Here is a 19131-nt window from a genome sequence, read left to right on the forward strand (position 1 = left end):
GATACAACTTAGCCCTGCACTCAACTTCTGTTGGCTGTTTACAACTGATACGTCCAGAATTAACGAGTTGTGAAATTGATACAGAGTCTCCTCCATCAGTGCCAGGTGTAGTAGGTCCTTGGTCAATCCAGTCAGACCACTCACAGGTACAAGGCGTTGTGCTGGATAAAGGACTTGTTGTTGGGACTGATGTAGTTGTAGAAGTTGACAGTGTCGTTGTTACAGGTGTCGAGGTTCTTTTAGTGGTTGTAGTTGTCATGGAGGTTGTTGTCGAAGTTGTAGGTGTAGAGGGAGTTGATGTACTTGTGGGTGTTGTAGTGGTAGTGGATGTGCATGGTCCACAGCAGCGTACTCTGATTTCATAATTGAAACACACTTGCTTATTTCCCTGGTTTTTGTTCAGGCAAACAAGTCCTACCGATGGATTGCAAATCACATCTTGGCCCAACTGGGAAAGTGGCAATGTTGGATACAACTTAGCCCTGCACTCAACTTCTGTTGGCTGTTTACAACTGATACGTCCAGAATTAACGAGTTGTGAAATTGATACAGAGTCTCCTCCATCAGTGCCAGGTGTAGTAGGTCCTTGGTCAATCCAGTCAGACCACTCACAGGTACAAGGCGTTGTGCTGGATAAAGGACTTGTTGTTGGGACTGATGTAGTTGTTGAAGTTGACGGTTTTGTTGTTACAGGTGTCGAGGATCTTTTAGTGGTTGTAGTTGTCGTGGAGGTTGTTGTCGAAGTTGTAGGTGTAGAGGGAGTTGATGTACTTGTTGGTGTTGTAGTGGTAGTGGATGTACATGGTCCACAGCAGCGTACTCTGATTTCATAATTGAAACACACTTGCTTATTTCCCTGGTTTTTGTTCAGGCAAACAAGTCCTACCGATGGATTGCAAATCACATCTTGGCCCAACTGGGAAAGTGTCAATGTTGGATACAACTTAGCCCTGCACTCAACTTCTGTTGGCTGTTTACAACTGATACGTCCAGAATTAACGAGTTGTGAAATTGATACAGAGTCTCCTCCATCAGTGCCAGGTGTAGTAGGTCCTTGGTCAATCCAGTCAGACCACTCACAGGTACAAGGCGTTGTGCTGGATAAAGGACTTGTTGTTGGGACTGATGTAGTTGTAGAAGTTGACAGTGTCGTTGTTACAGGTGTCGAGGTTCTTTTAGTGGTTGTAGTTGTCATGGAGGTTGTTGTCGAAGTTGTAGGTGTAGAGGGAGTTGATGTACTTGTGGGTGTTGTAGTGGTAGTGGATGTGCATGGTCCACAGCAGCGTACTCTGATTTCATAATTGAAACACACTTGCTTATTTCCCTGGTTTTTGTTCAGGCAAACAAGTCCTACCGATGGATTGCAAATCACATCTTGGCCCAACTGGGAAAGTGTCAATGTTGGATACAACTTAGCCCTGCACTCAACTTCTGTTGGCTGTTTACAACTGATACGTCCAGAATTAACGAGTTGTGAAATTGATACAGAGTCTCCTCCATCAGTGCCAGGTGTAGTAGGTCCTTGGTCAATCCAGTCAGACCACTCACAGGTACAAGGCGTTGTGCTGGATAAAGGACTTGTTGTTGGGACTGATGTAGTTGTAGAAGTTGACAGTGTCGTTGTTACAGGTGTCGAGGTTCTTTTAGTGGTTGTAGTTGTCATGGAGGTTGTTGTCGAAGTTGTAGGTGTAGAGGGAGTTGATGTACTTGTGGGTGTTGTAGTGGTAGTGGATGTGCATGGTCCACAGCAGCGTACTCTGATTTCATAATTGAAACACACTTGCTTATTTCCCTGGTTTTTGTTCAGGCAAACAAGTCCTACCGATGGATTGCAAATCACATCTTGGCCCAACTGGGAAAGTGGCAATGTTGGATACAACTTAGCCCTGCACTCAACTTCTGTTGGCTGTTTACAACTGATACGTCCAGAATTAACGAGTTGTGAAATTGATACAGAGTCTCCTCCATCAGTGCCAGGTGTAGTAGGTCCTTGGTCAATCCAGTCAGACCACTCACAGGTACAAGGCGTTGTGCTGGATAAAGGACTTGTTGTTGGGACTGATGTAGTTGTAGAAGTTGACAGTGTCGTTGTTACAGGTGTCGAGGTTCTTTTAGTGGTTGTAGTTGTCATGGAGGTTGTTGTCGAAGTTGTAGGTGTAGAGGGAGTTGATGTACTTGTGGGTGTTGTAGTGGTAGTGGATGTGCATGGTCCACAGCAGCGTACTCTGATTTCATAATTGAAACACACTTGCTTATTTCCCTGGTTTTTGTTCAGGCAAACAAGTCCTACCGATGGATTGCAAATCACATCTTGGCCCAACTGGGAAAGTGGCAATGTTGGATACAACTTAGCCCTGCACTCAACTTCTGTTGGCTGTTTACAACTGATACGTCCAGAATTAACGAGTTGTGAAATTGATACAGAGTCTCCTCCATCAGTGCCAGGTGTAGTAGGTCCTTGGTCAATCCAGTCAGACCACTCACAGGTACAAGGCGTTGTGCTGGATAAAGGACTTGTTGTTGGGACTGATGTAGTTGTAGAAGTTGACAGTGTCGTTGTTACAGGTGTCGAGGTTCTTTTAGTGGTTGTAGTTGTCATGGAGGTTGTTGTCGAAGTTGTAGGTGTAGAGGGAGTTGATGTACTTGTGGGTGTTGTAGTGGTAGTGGATGTGCATGGTCCACAGCAGCGTACTCTGATTTCATAATTGAAACACACTTGCTTATTTCCCTGGTTTTTGTTCAGGCAAACAAGTCCTACCGATGGATTGCAAATCACATCTTGGCCCAACTGGGAAAGTGTCAATGTTGGATACAACTTAGCCCTGCACTCAACTTCTGTTGGCTGTTTACAACTGATACGTCCAGAATTAACGAGTTGTGAAATTGATACAGAGTCTCCTCCATCAGTGCCAGGTGTAGTAGGTCCTTGGTCAATCCAGTCAGACCACTCACAGGTACAAGGCGTTGTGCTGGATAAAGGACTTGTTGTTGGGACTGATGTAGTTGTAGAAGTTGACAGTGTCGTTGTTACAGGTGTCGAGGTTCTTTTAGTGGTTGTAGTTGTCATGGAGGTTGTTGTCGAAGTTGTAGGTGTAGAGGGAGTTGATGTACTTGTGGGTGTTGTAGTGGTAGTGGATGTGCATGGTCCACAGCAGCGTACTCTGATTTCATAATTGAAACACACTTGCTTATTTCCCTGGTTTTTGTTCAGGCAAACAAGTCCTACCGATGGATTGCAAATCACATCTTGGCCCAACTGGGAAAGTGGCAATGTTGGATACAACTTAGCCCTGCACTCAACTTCTGTTGGCTGTGTACAACCTATACGTCCAGAATTAACGAGTTGTGAAATTGATACAGAGTCTCCTCCATCAGTGCCAGGTGTAGGGGGTCCCAGGTCAATCCAGTCAGACCACTCACAGGTACATGGTGTTGTACTGGATATAGGAGTGGATGATGGAGTTGTTGTTGATGGATTTGTTGTTGTGGTCGTGGTGGATGTTGTTGTCGGTGTTGGCATTGGAGTTGGACATGGCTCCATCTTACAACACTCAACCTTTATCTCATAATCTAAGCACATCGGTACTGGGCTTTGATCTATATTTTTACAAACTAATCCCATATCAGTGTTGCAGGTCACTTTTTGATCCAGTTCTGACAGAGGAACGTTTGGATAACGAGATGCTTGACAACTGATATTAACTGGTCTTTCACATATTTTATAACCCTTCTTGATGATATTACTAATGGATTCTGTGTCACCTCCTCCAGAGCCATATTGCGGATAATCAACATTTATCCATTTTGACCAAGTACATACTTTACAATATGGGGTTGATGTTATTGGGGTGACAGTGGGTGTTGAGTATTCAGTTGAGGTAGGTTCTGTTGTTTCTGTTGACATAGAATAAATAATTGATTAAAAACACAAAAATCGTACTACTGGTATTACTTGAACTTGATTTAAAGGGACACCAGGCAAGCCTGATGCTTTTTCTCTACGAAACTCCCCCTCGCTCGGTCTGAAGCTCCTTTCCTTTTCTTTGCGTCTTCCGTCAAGGGTTTTCGCTGCTTTTTCTCCGGCTCTGCCATTATACACACGTTTGCAACAATCTCTAGCGTTTCGTTAGCCTGCCTCTGTGCTGTAAACTGGTCCTGCTTCGGTCGGCGGGTAGGATACACCGAACTTGCAAGTGGGATATTCTTCCTACAGGCAGTAGGGGCGGGCGAGAGAGCCTTCATTCGCCCCGTAATGAGTCATTTAACCATATACCGACTTACGAAGATGATTAACACCAAAACGTTTGGTGTCTGGTGTCCCTTTATGTTTAGGAAATCTATTCTTTGTTCTTTAGTCTTTATGTGCATCTCCATTAGCCTCTACAAAGTGGTTGGGGGTCCCAAGTTTTATGATCTGCACTTACCTGGAGTAGTGGAGGTAAACACTGGTGATGGCACTGTTGTTGTTGGGGTTGTGGGACAAGGATAAATTGACCGAATAATAGTCCCATTCTCTCCACAAACAGCTATGAAGCAGCTACCCATTCCATCGGTAGTATTATATATACGTTCGCCAATGTGGTAAACCTTATTATGGTATAGACAGGTGCAAGCTGCAGATACAATAGAATTTTATTTGATCAAAACCTGCCTCTAGTAATACATTTTTACAAAGACTCAATACAATTCCATAAAGCAATTGTCACCTGTGGCATCAAATTTGCAGCTGATGGTTGTGGAAATGCATTGGCTGTGGAAAGATAAAATATAAGTTTAATATCTAACTCATCCAGTCATCTCATGTGTATTTGTTGTTTAATGTACTTTGTCTGATATACCATGTTTCACAGTTTGTTGTGGTAGGGACTTTCTCTCCATTGCTGTAGTGTCTGCCATCACTATCAAAACAACCACATTTCTCCCTCTGTACACACTTCATGGTGTCTTCATCAAAAAAGGGCTCATTGACAGGACATTGAGGGTAGCAACCTGGGGGGCAAAATAAACCTTTTCATACAATGTTTAAATACAATGACCTTAGCTATCTTGTCTTGAAAAAGTTATTTTCCCAATGCACCCAAGATAGGGTGTAACGTGCAATGTAACATAACTACTTTTTCGGGTAAAAAGTAGTGTAACACGCTTCTACTTAAAATTTGGTAACGTAACAGTTCCTTTTTCAAATCGGTGCAACGTTAGTTTTCCCAGGGACAGATTTGACAGCAACGCTGCTTTCTCATCTGCAAACTTGCGCAATAGGCACAAGCTCCATTGGCAGCGGCATTCTACATGACAGAGGCTGGTTGCACGAAGTGCAATCATAGCTCCACACGGTACGTGACAGAGGCTGGTGGCAATGAAGAGCAATCGTAGCAAGCGAGACGCAGCCAACGCTAACTTCTGAGGGATAGACGTATTCACATTATTTCAAACTCATTGAAACTAAGGGGAGGAATGTGAGTGTAAGTTGTAGCCTAGTACTGTGCCTATCACAAGTCAGGCCCGCACGGGGATTCGAACCCAGGTCTCCGGAGTAAAAGGTAGAGATGAATCCCCTGTACCACCTTGCAGATTGTTACAATGCATCACAGGTATAAGGCAATGACCATCTAGTCGAAAAAAGGCAAAATATCCAAAAACAGAGGGCAGTAGACAAAGTCCATTCAAACAGGCCAGCCAAAAATTCAAAGTAAAAAAAAACCTCAAAGAGGGAGAAATTGATAACCAAAAGGCTTTTCAAGAGTATTCAAAACAGGAGTACACTTACAATACAGGTGGCACACAGGAGAACTCAGCAAAGGCCCTAACAAACACATGCTCCTTAAATACTCTGATTCATTAACAATCACAGGTGTAATCACTCAAAACACATGAGCCGAGAAAATCAGGAAATTTCCAAAAATTACAAAAAAAATTGTAATTTTTTGAGTGCAAATGAGGACATCTAAGTATAAGTATAGTATGTATATATACTTTTTTGATCCCGTGAGGGAAATTTGGTCTCTGCATTTAACCCAATTGGTGAATTAGTGAAACACAAACAGCACACAGTGAACACACAGTGAGGTGAAGCACACACTAATCCCGGCGCAGTGAGCTGCCTGCTTCATTGGTGGCGCTCGTGAGGGGTTAGGTGCCTTGCTCAAGGGCACTTCAGCCGCGGCCCACTGGTCAGGGCTCGAACCGGCAACCCTCCGGTTACAAGTCCAGAGTGCTAACCAGTGGGCCACGGCTGCCCTTAGTGGCCAAAAGCAGTAACTGCAACTGAAAAGTCCCTGGGACCTGACCGGGACGTGCCCTTGTGAGAAAGTTTTGTCCACTGCCGTTAACTCAACTGCCAGCCTATTGATAAGATTTGCAATAGCTTTGCACCAAATTTCGGAGGAGCGCCTGTTTAATGAAAGAGTAAGGCTATAAGGCTATAAAATAAGCCCTCATGTATTTTGTGTTCACCTATATGCCCTTAAAGGTGCCATGTGTAAGAATTGAGGTAAAAATATCCAAAAAATTAGCTACACGCATCAAAAGAATGAGAAGAAATAAGGGCGATGATGTCATTAAAAAAATGACAAGGTATAGTGCTGCAGAGATATCAACCTGAATTAGCATGCTAAATTACTAGCCACAGCCCGACAGGTATCATAATACCAGTTTCGGCCATGGGAGGCGGCATGCGGGCAACATAACCGCCAGCCAAACTGCAATACATGTTTGTCGGTTGTTACTCTAGGGTAGACCATTTCACTTTCTGGAGGTATACTGCCCCCATCTTTTATGGAATGTGGAGTATGAATTGATTTTTTGGCGGACATTACACATGGCACCTTTAAGATGTATCGAGGCTATGTTATTTGATATTGTTTCATAGGGCTTTAGTGGTGGTGGTAAAGCCTATATAGCCCAATGTTTTTTTTGTCAAGTGCTCTGTTTGTGGCATTTTTTTTATAATAAAGAGCACAAAAGAAATACCTGTTATGTCCTCTGTAGTAGAACTTTATGTAGGCCTACACATTTAGGAACAGATATTGGGTTCTGCCCAAAGTCAAGCAACATAAAAGTAACGTAAAAGTAACGAATAACGTAAAAAGTTACTTTCCATAGAGGGTAACTAAGTAAAGTAACGGGTTTTTTAAGAAGTAACGAGCAAAAACTACTTTTTAAAAGTAACTTCCCCAACACTGGTAACATGCATAACTAACCTGTCTAATTCGAATGACACACCCACTTTAGTTCACAGGCAAAAACAATTATTTTTGGTGCCAACAGACTCAAAGCTCACATGATATAGTAATGGTCTATTAAGTCAAGGCCTGTGACTCTTTGTCCGGTCCTTTACTAAGCCTCTAATGACACACTCTAAATTGATTTCCCAGAGGGGGAAATGTGTGAATCCTACTGATCGAATCCATTTTTTATTAGTGCCGTGACCTGACGTATTTCTAAGATAAATCTTAAAGAAAATCCTAAGCATAAGTTAATCAATGCAAGATAGTATGTTATGATGCCATTGAGATTAGTAGGAACAGGAAAACACCACCACATAGATGTTAGTAAGAATGAATTGTGTGTATGGTGTTTCTGATTATTACCCTCCAATGCTGGTATCTGCTGAGAGCACTGCCCAGTGGGATTCCTGCAGGTCTTCATGCATGGAGCTCCACAGGGTTTGTAGTGCCACTCACACTCACCAGGTGGGTTGTAGTAATCACAGAAGAGAGCTGGAATGAGAGGACAAGCCATTGGGATTACAAAAAACTCCTATGAGTGAAGAGAAAGTCTTTATTATCACAGGTCAGGGTCGCAGTAATTTAAACTTTCCATAGATTACTATTTGCATAAATAGTGCCTGCAAATGGATTTTCATAGTTATTATTATTATAGTTATGTTTGTTTGTCCAATTACTTTTGAGCTCAAAAATAGGGAGACAATGTATGAAAATGACTGTAATTCCTAAACAGTGTAATATTTTAGTTCAACTCCTTAAATTAAAGCTCAAATTCTATGTATTAAGCACTTCCTGAGTGTTTAATTTCAGATCCATTCTGGTGGTTTACAGAAGCAAAATTACAAACATTGTGTCACTGTCTAAAGATTGCCATCACTCTGAACTTACCATTTAAAAATGTGTACATATATAAAATACGTATATAACTCTGGGAGTACTCAGAGAGATATGTTGTTATTACTTACGGCAGATCTTTGGGGTTCTCCAGGCTACACAGGCTCCAGCTTCATTACATGCGGCTGCATAAGCGGCCACTGCAGTGCAGAAACACTCACAGTCTCCACCACTATCACAGGCACATGAGTCACTCACACAAGCATCATAGAATGGAGAAGGATCCACCTTGTCAGGAAAGATATGCCAGTTAAGCACACAAGAATTGCACCGGGAAAAGATGGGCTCATTAAAAGATCCATGAAGCAATAGTTACATTCAGCTTACCTGAAAATGGCACGATGCAAATGCTTCACTTATGATAATGCTACACTTTTTCTGAGCCCAAGATTTTCTGTAAGGGTTGGATGTGCAGGGACTTGGGGTCTGTTTTGCATCAGGGCAGCTTGGAGAAACTTTCCAGCTATTTCCAAACTCCAGAGACTGAATGGCCTGTCCTTGGTTTCTTGTGCCAAAGTCATTGTTAGCGTTACCATCATAGTTTCCACAAAGGCCACAAACATTACCCTTTAAGAAGAAAGTGATCAGTGAGAACGATTTTTTACTAGGTAATTTATTCATTCCATTTATTGACACTATCCAAAACATTACACAAATATTGTATACTGTGTTACACAAAGATCCTCACCTTAAACTCTGGACTCAGCTTAAGGAAGAGACTTGTTCTTCTGTCCCACATGAGAATCAGACCATTGTTAGCTTCAATCACAAGGTAGATCCCCATTGTGCGGATCTGGTAGGGCACCTCTTCTCCTGAATTTCTTTTAACAACTTGGTAACCTCCATCTGTCATTATCAACTCATTGCTCTACAAAAAGGACAGCATTGTTTCAGGTTCCTGGACTTCATATAGCAGCCATTCACAATTACAGTCATTTAAATGTGTCCTCACCCCCAAAAACAGTTTGATGGCTTTGGAACATGTCGCTCCTGTGGTTCCACATGGAATGTTCTCAGTGATGACTCTGAAGGTTCCATTAGTACTTCCACGTCCACAATAATTCTGCAAACAGCAAAAAATTGTAAATTAAGTAGATTTTTCAAACTGTACAGATACATATAGTAAGGCTCAGTGGGACTGGGATTCTTCACAAACTGCTCTGAATTGTGTGGTCCATGATTGTAATCCCTTTGTACACACTTTGTCAAATTCAGTTAACTGCTCCCCGTGGCTCTTTGTCTGTTCAGTGATTGCACTCAAAACAACGGAGACAACAACACACCTCAGTTAGGATGTATTCACAGCTCCCATCAAAGTTGAATCTCTTCCCATCAAAAGTGATGTAATGGCCATCTCCATAAATGGCACAGGTGCCATGGCACAAGTTCGATGTGCAGTCCCATTTTGTGTCTTTGCAAGTGCTGTTTCCAAACAAGGGAAGATATTTAGAGAAAAAAGTCTCCAAACAGTTGTACTGTTATCGATAATAAAACGTGGACTAACAACCATACCATTTATTGCAGTCAACCTTGATGCTGTCTCCAGCTTTGTACTGAGCTCCATTGTGGTAACAAGGACACTGGTCCTCCTTTACACAGCCACCTTTTCCATCAGAGACCAGACCAGAAGGACACACGCAGCCTGAGACACACTCAGCGCTGATCTGTTTCAACAAAGCAAAAGTACATTACAGTACATGTATACATGATAAGGAGCTTGCACTAGTGAGGGAAATGGTACAGACTCCAAGAACAAACTATAGTTCTGATAGACAGAAGCTGGGGATGGGTGAGAGCTGCTCAAGGGTGTAAAGTGGAAGATCACCACTCTCAGGTTAAACCTACTAAGTAAGAACTAGCAAGGGATTCCCCAACACTCACACAGGCCATGTGCAGGGTTTTGCAACTCCTCTGACACTCAGCACCTTTGGCTCCTGCGTCAGCATTAGAGCAGTCGAAATACACCATGGGTGCTGGGCATGCTGTTGACAGATTAGAGATGTTATCCCACATTCACATGAGCTTTCCCACTTATTTCAGTGTATGATAAGGTCAGTTGAGGTCAGAATCAATCTGATTTACTGATATTGGTGAAGGCATTGGCAAAAACTATTTCTGACTGTATAATGTTAGCAAGACTTTGAATGGCTGTACAAATGGACTTACTAGTAGAATATGTAGTTTCTCCCATGCAGCTGAGTTTGCCTGCTTTGCATGTGCTGAAATAATAATAATATTCATTTTAAAAAAGAGAAAAATGTCTATACTCATACTCAGGTTACTTATATGGGGAAAGTCTCCATCTCTCAAACTTAAAGACAATCTTCTGAACAAAATTTCTCTAAGAAATCTATGTAAATGTTACAGTATTGAGAAGAGCTTCTGACTATTCAGTGTCAACTCAACCAACTTTTGGCAAGACGAAACAGTATAATGGAGAAATCCCAAATATTAGAGCAGCTTCTCTGTGAAGTTACAGACACTTTTAAAGAAGGGGCAGGGTCATTCACAGTTTTTGCCTAAATTGAAGAGCAAGTTCGACTATTCATAACACTACTTAGAAATTATGTGATACTGGTCATTTTGATTATAGAAACCGAAAAATTCATTGAAATCTGTGACATACGGCTCCTTAAATAAACACATTGTGACAGATTGAGCTTTTCTGAAAGTTTAAACATCCACCCCTCAAAAAGTATGTCCAACTAGGATTTTCCTTCCTGCTGTACTAGTCAAACTGTTATTGTAGTATCAGAAAGCAACCATTGTGGCCATCAACTGAAAGTCAACTACCAAGTGGTAACTCACTGCACTAGTTTTCACTAAAAAAGCAAATAGCTTCTTACCATGTGGCCTTGTCCCTGCTGATGACCTCCCCTGGAGGAATCACCTGGCCCTTGTAGTAGCAGGAGCAGTTAGCTGGTGCAACACATTTTCCCCCTTCATCCAGATATGTTCCCTTTTCACATATGCATCCATCCACAGGTGCAAATGTAGCTGAGCAGGTGAAGTCAGGATCGCTGTAGCAACGGCACGAGCGGTCACTGTTTTGTATGCTGTAGGCATACACCATGTTGCTCGGGCAGTTGTTGGCATATTTCTCTGAAGTCAAAAAAAGATGTTTTCAGCACCAATTCCTGCATTGTAAAATAGAATGAGAGTAATATCCACAAAGATTAATGACTTTTGTGTTGGATGCTGTGTTGCCACTCACTGCAGGTTGTGTCTCTCCACCCGTTCAGCTGGATGCCTTTAGCTGCACATGCATGCACGTAGGATGAGAGAGCAGCACACATGCAGTCCTCACTCTTCTCACAGTTGCAGCTGTCGTACATGCAGTTCTGCGGCAGAAAATCACCAAAAATGAATCACATTTGGTTTGCCATGCCTCTTCTCATGGTGGTCTATTTGTTGCAGTTTGTGAAGTGTGCTTAAGGACAAACCTCTTTGTAGATGTCTGGGTTGATCTCACTGTGGCATGGGGAAAACACGCCGTCAGGGTCTGTGAGCAGGGAGCACCACTGTTGGGCATACTTCTCTGTAATGATAAGAAAACCGTATTCATCAGCTTATTATCCTGGCCATCCTTAGCATGCATTTTGCAAACACATCAACAAGCTTGTCATGCTATCTCTACCATTGTCGATGCTTAGGCTGCAGGGGTTCTCCAAACTGCTCTTCACATCAGGACAGCTGGCTCTTGTTTTCCAGGTGTTGGCAAAGCCTGATGCTGTCCCCTCAGTAATTCCATTCATCGCCAAGAAATCATCAGCCTGAATGCTGTTAAAGTTTCCACACAGACCTGTGGGTGCATTGAGAGTAACTGAATTAGGCCCATCTAAAGGTCATTGTTGGACATTGTTGTGTTTCACCACATTGGTACGTACCACATGTCTTTTGCCTGAGTTTAGAATCTGCTGTGATGTACACCTGCATGATTGGTGACAGCTGAATTTCCAGCTGAATACCAACTGAGGTCTGCACGATGATGAAAAATGTGGATGCTTCAAAAATTTTCACCCCAGCTGTGAAAGTAATTAAAGAACACCATATTATAAATGCATTACCAAATAAGCCAGTCATAAGAATTATAAGTTGTTAAATTCCAGTATTCTGTGTCGGCAACAAACCTGTAGACAGGGGCAACTGAGAGTACTTCCTGTTTACAAAAACTTTTCCATTGGACTGGATATTAATCACCTGGGCAATGAAGAAAGAGTTACATGTATGTATTAACTACACTGGTAATGTATTCTTAAATGTAGAACATTTAAATATTTGAAACATTGAATTTACATTTAATATTTAATGTGATGTGATCTAAAAACAGATACAAATTTAATTGTTAAACAAATTGATGGCACAGTTGACCATGAGAGGGTTTTATATATCAACATTAGCAGGTAGTACTCACAGTATCTCCAGAAACTGCCAACGTCAAAGCCTTCAGACAAGTCTCTGTGTCTGTCAAACCACACCTGACAAGATCCCCAAGCACTGTGAAGTCGGCCCCATTACATTGCTGCAAAAACATGTTTGAATATGATAACATATTAGGTGTATTTCAGGTATTTTGTGAGTCTACACTGAATCCAATCACACCATTACCAAGATGGAACAAAGATATGAGTGGATTCTGAAAAAAGCTTCTCAAAAAGGATAACAATTGAAATACCATGGAAATTATGAATGAAAGAAGAAAAAAAGTTGAATTACATTAAGTAATCATATAGGCAGAATACTTTTCCAGAAATAAAGGCAAAAAGTGAAAGCCAATTTAGGTAAATAATGGTTGGACATTAAACTGGAAGGGATACAGAAATACATTTTTAATGTACTCTCAACCTGCACAATCTGACAAATTAAGGGAACCTTTAAAAGGAAGAAGTCACAGAATGGATAAGGATAAGGGCAGTGGACTGCCTTGAATCCTTATAACCAATTAGTGAATGAAACACATACAGTAGTGAGCCACGAAAAGAAAATTGCCTGAGCACTAATGACTACATTGTCAACTGAAATGTCAGATAACATTCCTCAAATTCCTGAGTTGAATTGTAGCTGGGAATCTGGCTCTATAGAGACTACTTGAAACATTTTTGGTTCTATTTTAATGATCTAGGCTAGATATGATTTGGACTGTAACACAAATGAACAAGCTGAATAATTTTCCATTTTTTTCTTAAAGTGATAATGATATCAAATAAAATATTAAAAGAAATATATAAAGACCACTGTGACATGAGTTTAAAATGGAAGTGGACGAGAAGCATTTTAACGGTGAAATTATGCGTGTGGTCTTTCCGTGGTAAACTCCAAGAGGATGCAAGAAATAATCAGTATTGCTTTACTGAGAAAGTAAACGATTGTGACCGAGCCCCAGTAAAAGAGCATCGATCGCAAACTCTGACTCATTACAGGGCTGACAATATTAATTTGACAAAAGTAAGCTGTGCCATCCAAATAAGAAAGATGCGTTCATAGAAAACAATGATAATAGATGGTATGCAGGATGATGTAGCCAAGTGAAGGAAGAAATTCAGTCAAATGAACGAAATTAAGATGAAGTCTCATTATGTGTCTTAAAGAGAAGAGTGCACAGAAAGCACGTTATTTCTACAAGACACCGTATCTCCAGACAAAAGTACTGGAAAAACGTTTTCACCTAAAAACATTCCCAATGTGAATGATCATCTAATTTCTAGGCAGATCTACTGTAGGCAAGTTATGCACCTGGCATAGCAGAGTTTGACATATAATCAGAGTGACTTAGAACAGGCATGAATCATTAGTACCGGTATTTATTTCTTTGAGCAGTAATGATTCTCAAACAGTATTATTAGAATACATGGATTAGCAGGACTGGATCATTATAATTATATAAATGTCAGTAATGGAGTTGATCTCAGCACCTGTCGGAGTTGTGTATGGAAACTGACCTTGGTGAGGACATAGGTACAGTCCCCATGGAAAGTGTAGGCTTTCCCATCATAGGTGAAGAAGTGGGAGCCTCCCTCCACAGAGCATGTTGCTGGGCAGTCCTTCTCTATACAGCTCCACTGGCCACCACCACAGGTACTGGTTAAAAACACAATTGAGTACATTTAGTTAATTTGAACAAATTATCATTCAAGCAGTAAGATGTTTCTGTGCAAAACTAGGTTAACTCTAAAGCCAAAAGACATGCCTTGCAAACATTAATAGCAACAGACTGCATACTAGTTGGCTCAGGTGAACATTACATTTGGTGGCATCATTGTGTAAAAACAGTTCTTACATTTCACCATGAGCAATTTTAGGAACGTATAAAAACTAGTTACCTTCAAAATACGTCAGGCACCACTAAAATGTGCATACTGCTACATGCAACATTCCAGAGTACTTACCAGTGTTTACAGTTGCTGGAATAAGACTCTCCAGGTTGGTATATGTTTCCGTTGTTGCTGCAGGAGCACTTTGTTGAGCTGATGCAGCCCTTCCCAGTGACATCATCAAACACAGTGCCTATATAAAGGTAAATAGGTTTTGAGCTACTGAGTAACTTCATATATCAGGGACACCAACAATAAATGAAACAGCAGACCGATTTGTCAGAGATTCATACCTGGTGGGCAGAAGCATCCATCCATGCAGTGCTCCTCACACACCTGTCCTCTGTCAGGGTTTGAGCAGGTGTCCACACACGGGCTTCCACACTCCTGGTGCACCATGTTGGAGGGGCATGATTTTGCTGGAGGACATATGGGCATATTAGTTACTGCTGCTCACCTCATCCCTGTGGATACTGACGGAGATAACAGGAGATACTCACAGCAGAACTGTTCTGTTCTCCATTGGCTGGGTTTCCCTCCGGCATGAATGCACTGACGTGAGTACTCAGATATGGTGCCACACAGGCAGAAGGAGTCAGAGCTGTTGGCACACAGGCAGAGGTCCCTCGCACAGGCCTTGATGAATGAGTCGGCGTTCACTACGGCTTTACAGCTTTCAAAGGCAGGGCTGGAGAGCAGCTGCTCACATACAGACGTCTAATAAAGACAAACAAACAGAATGATCACAAATTTACTAAATAATGTTTTTGCAATTAATTGTATTGAATAAATAACATGTATACATATGCAATGAAGGGAGGGTTAGATTTGTTTTTATATCAAAGTGTATCAAGAATTGCTAACAACATGTTTCTCTTTATGGCACTGAATGTAAAGGTAAAACAATGTAAATCAGATTTATAGGCCAAGTATACCTGCGTATACAAGGAATTTGGTCTCTGCATTTATCCCATCCGTGAATTAGTGATACACACAGAGCACACAATGAGGTGAAGCACACACACTAACCCGGAGCAGTGAGCTGCCTGCTACAGCGGCGCTCGGGGAGCAGTGAGGGGTTGGGCACTTCAGCCATGGATGTGGGCATGGGAGAGCAGTGCTCAACCACTTCTCACGCCCACATTTTCCTACTGGTCGGGGATCGAACCAGCAACCCTTTGGTTACAAGCCCGAATTCCTAACCAGTAGACCACAGCTGCCCCTATTGAATTGCCTCGAAATAATGTATCTATAGTGCCAGTTGTCTGATCCAGTCCTACCATATCTTTGCACGTTGGTTCGGATGTAATTGGCTCTGTACAGGTTTCAGTTGGACCATCCAGCTTCCAGAGGCTTCCATAGTCAAGATTAGAAATGGGCACACCCTCTGAATAAAAAGAGAATCATATTGTACAGTTAAGCATGCAGTAGTTCTCAACTCAAACCACAGAGACACAGAATGGTGTTAGGGGAAAAAAGTATTTACCATTTGTGACAAACTCATTATAATTCTGGACACCATTGAAGTCTCCACACAACCCACACGTTTGGTTTACATATTTCTTGTCCAGTTCCACCTATGAGCATAAAGAGTCTTGTTGTAGTCAATCAGCTAAGAGTTGAAAATCTATTTGCTTTTGAAGATCAAATTTACTTGCTGCTGTGAAGAATATTTTATGCATTAGCATACTCTACCAGAGAATCATCCAGGAATGTCAGAAAAGTCAATGCAAAATAAATTGAAGAGAAACCCCATATTAAATACTTCTACAGAAACTAAACTCTTTTCTCTTCAGATAACTAAGCCAAAGAAAATATCTACGGCTTAATGAAGGTCTCGTACCATGAAGGCATCATTCTCATTCCACTTGGCCAAGAGCCCCAGCTTTGCCTTGATGTTGATGTAGGATGGGCTCTTCTCAATGAGAACTCCTGATTCACTGAATGGCAGTATCACACTAAAAACACAAACAAACATCCCCAAGGAAATGCACATGAAACACTTTAGTCAACCATTTTTCAAACGTGCCTTTTTTAATCAAAGGACAACTGTCACTGTCTTAATCTGATATTGTTTCATCCCTCCTTAAAGGGTCTAGGTTTACAAAGCCATGTCTTTAAATATTAAAACAAGAATATTACTGAGCATACACAAAGGACATTACTAAGCATATACCTAAACACATTCAAAACTGCATATCTGCCAGTATGCTTCACTGTGATCTCTGATAACAAGGGAGAAAATTGTAAAGATTGAATATCCACTTACAGTTTTCCATTTACGGAGACAGAGCCCTTCACCAGCTCCACTACGGTGCCCTCCAGCACCATGGTGATCTTGCTGATGGTCGGGAGGCCATTCTCCAGCTCCCTCCTCATTTGGATGTTGAAATCCTCATAGCTGCTCTTGCACTGAGAGGCCAGGACGTAGTTGCAAGTGGACGGGAGCTGGAAGATGTCCCCATCAAACGTCTTGAAATGGTAGTTACCCCATGTGCTGCAGACCTGTTCATTGTGTGCTGGATTTGTTCCTAAGAATACATGTTGTGAGTGTATTAGTCCAGAATGTTTCATCATTATCATTTCATTTCAAAGTCATCTTCAGTGTTGTGCAAGTATTCTTTTTTTGTCATTTACTATCCTACTTGGAGTAATAATTCTGTTTTGTTCTCCGGTTTTCATAGAGTGGCTATATATCAGAAGGCTTGAACACTTCTAGTACAAAATAGGAATGTGGACCCTGAAGTTGAATTATGGGTTTTTAACATATACAAAACAGTTGCATAGGGAAGACTAGTACAGTTTAGAAATAGATTTGCCATAAACAAACAGGAAATTGGCTGACTAAATGTCACATAGCCCAATTTATCAATTAGGCTACATTATACATACAATGGGACTGTCACATCAATGAACTGAACAGCTGAATTTGTGTAATTATTTGACATGCACATATATCTGTCAGGTATGGTCACGGTCATCTGTCAAACTTCTGGAATCATCAGTGACGTAAAGATATGACCTTACCTGCAAGCATTTGTATCTTGGTCATTGTTGGAATTACATTAACCTTTGTGCGACCTGCAAGAGTCAAAGAGATTTTATAAGGCGTGTAACCATGAACTGTTAATTCTTTAGAAAGCATATCCCTTTGCCATACATACATGTTTACCTAAGCATTAGTCAATATTTTCAAACATAAGAGGCATTACAATAAAAAGGGTAGAACATACTTAGAACAAGACATCCCTACTATCCTGTGGGTACAACTGTGGGCAACAACACCCAGATCAACACATAAAACCTTCCCTGTGCACTGCTAAACCAGCCACACAATGAACATGGGCAAAGCCATTGTACCTGTGTCTGAGGTAGTAAGTCCAATGCATACAGCCATCCATACTAGCACCCAAAAGGGTGTCTCCTTTGCTGTCCCCATAGTGGTCCTGTGGTCTGATGCTCCACAGTTGTCTGAGAAAGGTGCACACCTAGGCTCTGGATTTTATACTACCAGTCTTTGTGGATTTGCTGGAAGGAAGGTGTGGCAGTAGGGCTGAACTTGATTCACTGTGGTCCATCCCAAAGTAAAACAGTCATCAAAACCTAGTCAAAGACAGCAAAGCAACTTTTACTTTGTCTTGTTTTGTGTTTTTCCATTTGATTTAAGGTGTTTTTTGAATATGAAAGTAACGTAAATGAAAGTAACTTAAGTAATTAATTTTTTTTATTTAATTAAACAAATCCACTAATAGTGGGGAATTTGAAACCACCATTCATGGATTTTGGGAATTGACCATTTCATTTGTTTGTCTTGTTTTGACTCATGCCTTACAGTCACACAGGTGCACAGGGGAGTTTTGTGTTCCATAGATCAATCACTCATTATATCCATTGAGTGTACATTTCAAGTGTCAAGCTCTATTGTCTTTCTTATCTCAAACATTCACAACTCATAACCGCCTCTCAGGATACGTATAATGACCATATTTACTTATTTTTAAATCAACACCTAATCATTGTTTAAATATGTAGATAATTTAAATTGCGTAGTACTGTACAATTACCTCTACCATCCCAAACGTCATTGAAGTGTTTGTTGCTCAGGCGATTTCACGGACTAAATAACAACATATCTGCATAGAACGTCTGCCTCGATTTTAATATCCTTTAAAGGGCCCCTAAAATAATTTTTATGGCAAATAAACTCTTAATAGGGAGAGCAGAAATGCCGCCACCTCTGAGCAGGTCTCATCAGCAGGTCTCGTTCTGGTTTACATTTACAATCCTGCATGAATAAGGTGAATAGTTTGTTGCAAAGACGCACGCATAGTTCATTTATTACTGCGCTTCTCGACTGTAGGGGGAACCCTGAGAGCAAATATTTTTTAGTGCTGCTTTAATATAGCTATTCAGTATGAGGAAAAAAAAATCCTAAACGAAGGACAATTGCCAGCCTTTCATTGCCTACAGAATTTGTCACTGCTAATCTAAGTGACAATTTAACTACAAGCTCAATGTTTTCTTATGTATTGGATATGTAAACCTAAAAGCCTACAGACCTCCCCTTACCAAAAAAAGGTATAATTAAAGTTTGTTTTATCAAAAAAACTGAAGTGCAGTTGAAGTATAATTCCAATGTTTACTTTAGGTAGTAAGTTTATTAGTATAAATGTACTTGTGGTACACTTGTACATCATGTA

At 41.1% G+C, this 19131-nt stretch overlaps 1 protein-coding gene across 1 annotated transcript; it reads right to left on the minus strand.

Moving 5' to 3' along the window:
* Positions 1 to 3047: 3047 nt before the first annotated feature.
* Positions 3048 to 17483, minus strand: LOC121682487 (mucin-5AC-like). The gene is made up of 30 exons (XM_042062644.1): positions 17459 to 17483; positions 16701 to 16962; positions 16275 to 16389; positions 15918 to 16008; positions 15712 to 15818; positions 14932 to 15148; positions 14725 to 14850; positions 14507 to 14624; positions 14060 to 14198; positions 12535 to 12642; positions 12251 to 12320; positions 12008 to 12145; positions 11758 to 11922; positions 11564 to 11658; positions 11335 to 11461; positions 10967 to 11222; positions 10287 to 10339; positions 10002 to 10102; positions 9633 to 9784; positions 9404 to 9542; positions 9073 to 9183; positions 8809 to 8988; positions 8448 to 8687; positions 8192 to 8348; positions 7590 to 7718; positions 4839 to 4989; positions 4707 to 4750; positions 4425 to 4613; positions 3359 to 3654; positions 3048 to 3161 (listed from the first exon to the last, which is right to left on the minus strand). Exons 1-30 carry the CDS (start codon positions 17481 to 17483, stop codon positions 3048 to 3050), a joined length of 4215 nt encoding a protein of 1404 aa, XP_041918578.1.
* Between the last annotated feature and the right edge of the window lie 1648 nt (positions 17484 to 19131).

This window comes from Alosa sapidissima, chromosome 14 (assembly GCF_018492685.1).
Source record: "Alosa sapidissima isolate fAloSap1 chromosome 14, fAloSap1.pri, whole genome shotgun sequence".
NCBI lineage: Eukaryota > Metazoa > Chordata > Actinopteri > Clupeiformes > Clupeidae > Alosa > Alosa sapidissima.